This window comes from Cyprinus carpio, chromosome B12 (genome assembly GCF_018340385.1).
Source record: "Cyprinus carpio isolate SPL01 chromosome B12, ASM1834038v1, whole genome shotgun sequence".
NCBI classification, from domain to species: Eukaryota; Metazoa; Chordata; class Actinopteri; order Cypriniformes; family Cyprinidae; genus Cyprinus; species Cyprinus carpio.
In genome coordinates, this window is record NC_056608.1 from 14267065 (window position 1) to 14271013 (window position 3949).

At 40.7% G+C, this 3949-nt stretch overlaps 1 protein-coding gene across 1 annotated transcript; it reads right to left on the reverse strand.

Moving 5' to 3' along the window:
- Window positions 1–184: 184 nt before the first annotated feature.
- Window positions 185–3703, reverse strand: zfp36l2 (zinc finger protein 36, C3H type-like 2). The gene is made up of 2 exons (XM_019084536.2): window positions 3462–3703; window positions 185–2590 (listed from the first exon to the last, which is right to left on the reverse strand). Exons 1-2 carry the CDS (start codon window positions 3501–3503, stop codon window positions 1490–1492), a joined length of 1143 nt encoding a protein of 380 aa, XP_018940081.1. The 5' UTR covers window positions 3504–3703; the 3' UTR covers window positions 185–1489.
- Window positions 3704–3949: the final 246 nt, after the last annotated feature.

A 3949-nucleotide genomic window follows, 5' to 3' on the forward strand; every position in this document is an offset into this window, starting at 1 on the left:
TCTGTCAGGAGAGGAGACCAAACGCAAGGACATTGAAGTAGCTGATTTTCCCTGAAAGAAAAGCAGGAGGGCGGGAAAACGGACTAGAAAATAATTTACAGGACACTGCATGAATAAGCCCTATCCTGAGAATTAAGCAACTCTTATTTCCACCGTGGAATAAAAACCCCTCCAAACATCCAGATCTTGTTCAAAAATGCCTTTATTAGAAGTTCTATGGAAAAAAAAAAATATATATATATATAAAAAAACAACATACAGTACAAGTTTACTCTGCACACTTTGTATACATACTCCAACTTTAGCTGATGTTCGTTTATTACATTCAGTGTTGCTTTACTTCATCTAAAAAGTTAAAGTAATAGTTATTAACCAACTACAAGACTTAATATCCCCAGTCTGCATGTCTAGAGAAGCACAGTTGAAAGGCAGAGTATCTTTCATTAGGAATGGTGAGTTCAAATGTTCTAAAAAAATAAACAACAAAAAAGGCATCTTGATCTATGAGCTACATTCAATTCGATTGGCTTTAGATATACACCAAAGCAACTGCTTTATTGTTAAACTATGTGGGATCTTCAACCCCAGCAGGTACATATTAGCTAGTTATTAACCTCTAGATAGGAGAGTGCTACATTCTCTGGCACTAGACTGCAATCGTTGCGCAACTGTGTGCAAATGGACACTTTTTTTGGTTGTCATTATTGTTGGTAAAAAAGAAAACAGTCATACTCGTAGGTGTGAAGTCAGTTAGTTAGTTAGTTAAGGCCATAAAGACATCATAATATAGGCTACATTCTACAAAATGCCCATAGATCCTCTGACGCTTCCCTCCCTCCTGCACAAGAAATCACAGCGTGACCTCATCAGATGCTCCCACTTTTTTAATATATACACACACACACAGTAAACAAAATTGAAATAAATAGCATACAATCTTAAATTATTTACCTATTTACAGTAAAATAAACAAGTTAACAAAAATATATTATTGTGAGACAAACCCAACGGTTTCCAGATTAATATTGGCGATCACAATTTAAACAGGAATATAAGTGTATTGCTTTAGATTTGATAAATACCATATGGACTCAATTTATCCTTGAAGGCTATACTTTCACATGACAATAAATAAGTTAAATAGATTTCAAAGCATGATGCAAAATGCAATGATACCACACAGCTTAAAAAAAAAAAAAAAATCTGCAGTGACATTCCATGACCAACTTATGAGTCCCAGTTCTTGTGCTCTCACACCACTTCCAAACTTATGGAATGTTTTCCCAAGATACGTTACTTCTACGTAAGCCTTTTTCTAGACTGTTGAAGCCATCATTTTAGTAAGGAAAAATGAGAAAGAAGAAATATAATATAATCAGATCTCAATCATGAGACAAACACTTCGAGATAACCAACGGTTGAGACTGATATTTGACCTGAAACTCATGTTGGCACTACTTGGATAAAAGGCTATAACAATAATAGCAAGTCAATCATCTGAAATCGACAGCCTGCTGAAGATTGGCAAACGTCTATTTGCGTCCATACTGGGTGACTCCGAGCCGCTGATTGTGCCAGAGGAACAGCAAGAGCCGCTCAGGTACCCTTCGGGATCTGAGAGGGAATCCGGCGGGCTTGGTGGAGCATCGAACACTGGAGACTCTGAGAGCGGATGCATGGAGGGCAAGTGGCTCATTTTGAAAGGTGGCGATGGGGGGCAAGCGTTGGTCTGGATGTTACTGTACAAGCCACCGCTGGTCAGATGGGTGAAAGCACTGTGGGTCTGAGGGATGATGGGGGCAAGAAAAGCCTTAAGATCCTGATCGGGGAACGTGAACGCATTCAGACAGGGTGAGGTGGGAGTGAGTGTGCAGGTGGGCGGCGGGGGTGTGCGTGATGTTGGGTTGTCAATCAGAGCGGACTCGTTGCTGCAGGAGCTGGAGAAGCCGGAAAAGCTCAGGCTGTGGTGCAGCTTCGGTCTTTCCCTCGGTCTCAGGAACGGGTTTGATGACTCTTTCTCTTCCAGGACACCAATCTCCCTGCTGAGCCTCGGCTGAGTGTTACACGTAGCAGATCTGCGCTCATCTGCGTTGTGAATGAAGTGGCAGCGAGGGCCGTATGGGCAGAAACCAATAGTGTGGAATGTGCGACATGGCTCTGTCTTGTACTTTGGGTGGCGGGACAGGTTTCTCAGTTCGTGATAGCCGTGAGCAAACTGACACTTTTCCCCGTACTTGCACGAACCGTTTTCCTCAAAAGGCCTGCAAAGTTCGGTTTTGTAGCGGGTTGAGTTGATCTGAGAGCCGGGCTTTTGTTGAAGGATTTCCTGAAGTTGTTGACTGCGTTCCCCCGTGTCACTGAACGCACGGTCTCGATACTTGTTTTCTTTATTCATGAAGGCAGGTGTTGAGCTCTCGAAACCGATCTGCAGCCTGTTGCTCATGTTGAAGTCCATGTGGTTTGAGGAGTTACTCCTGAAATAACCAAAAGACCGGTTGCTGTTGGTATTGGAAGCAGCAAATGGGACCCCGACATTCCTCTTTTCCAGCATATTGTGGAGATAGATTGCATTTGAATTTGGGACTTTTTCCTAAAAGAAAACAAACAGAATTTCTAAGCATGGCTGTCAAATAAGTTTAAGAGGTATCACCATTAGTTTAACCAACAATTAGCAGTGAAATACAGGAAGGAAAACACTATTGTACATGACCATCACCCTCATGAGGTGGCATAAGCTATATACTAGGACAGTATAAAAAAATATATATATAGACGTTAAATTTGGCAAGTGGCAAAATGACTGTTAAATAATAATCAAATTACCATCGTTAATGATGGAAACTGTGTATAGGTTTTAAATATGTATACTAATTTAAAAATAAATATGACAAGACAAACCCCATGCTTTAGGCATTTCTCTGTGTTGTGTTTTATTTGCTCTGTGGGGTTAAAATTGTATAGGTGTTGTCCTATATATTTGAAATAAGAGATTTAAAATAAAAGAGTGTGGCATGTTATTTTGAGCATGTAATTAAATCACAAATTCATTCACAAAACCTAAAATCAAGGTTTTCAATTGATGTTACGGCTTAGATCTCTACTGTGGTACGTTTGTCACAACAGACCTCCTTGTACTTGACCATTTGAGTCTAAGAAATGGAATCCAAAAACTACTTTAATTTGTAAAAAGACATACATACATGTGTATATATTATATCAAAGTTTGTAACACATAACGCAAAAACACCGTCTGTAACAGAAGTTAAAACAAAACTAGTTACAAGACTCCCGGTCTCCCAACAACGCGTTATTATGAAGACTAGAGAGTAAACACAGAGCTCTCATGTTACAAGTTTGCCAGCGCGGATAAATTGAGGAAACAAAACAAAGATAAACAAAATACTAAGATAAACTGAGAAAAAAAACACACACAAATTAATAAGTCTAATATAAACTCTTACCCTGTCGAAATCATATATGGAAGACAGCACCGAAGCAGACATTTTCTATAGAGAGTTCCAGCTCAGGGGGAAAAAGTTTTCGGACCGAGAAGGATCCTTGTGTACTCAGAGAAATCCACGGCTGAACGGGGTTTGCCTCTTCAAACGGGGTTGGAAAGGCGCTGGAGTTCTTTGGAGTTGAGCCGCACAGGTTTTGGGGAGTGTCGTACATGGGCAAAGTTTGCACATGTGTATAAATGCACTGCAGCTGTTAAGGGCGGAGCTCGACAAAGTTTCAACAGTGCGCTCCCTGAAGCCCCGCCCTTCCCGCACAAGTGGTTTTGGTAACTCCCCCAGACTTCAGTGGCCCTAGTGCACGCTGCCTGCCTCGAGACAATCAACACTACATAAATTCAACTCAGGTGCTTGAAATCCGATTCTCCTCTCCAACTCCTCTAGTTCCCCGCATAAAGTATGCTACTACATTCTTCCTTTTTAATGCTAAATTT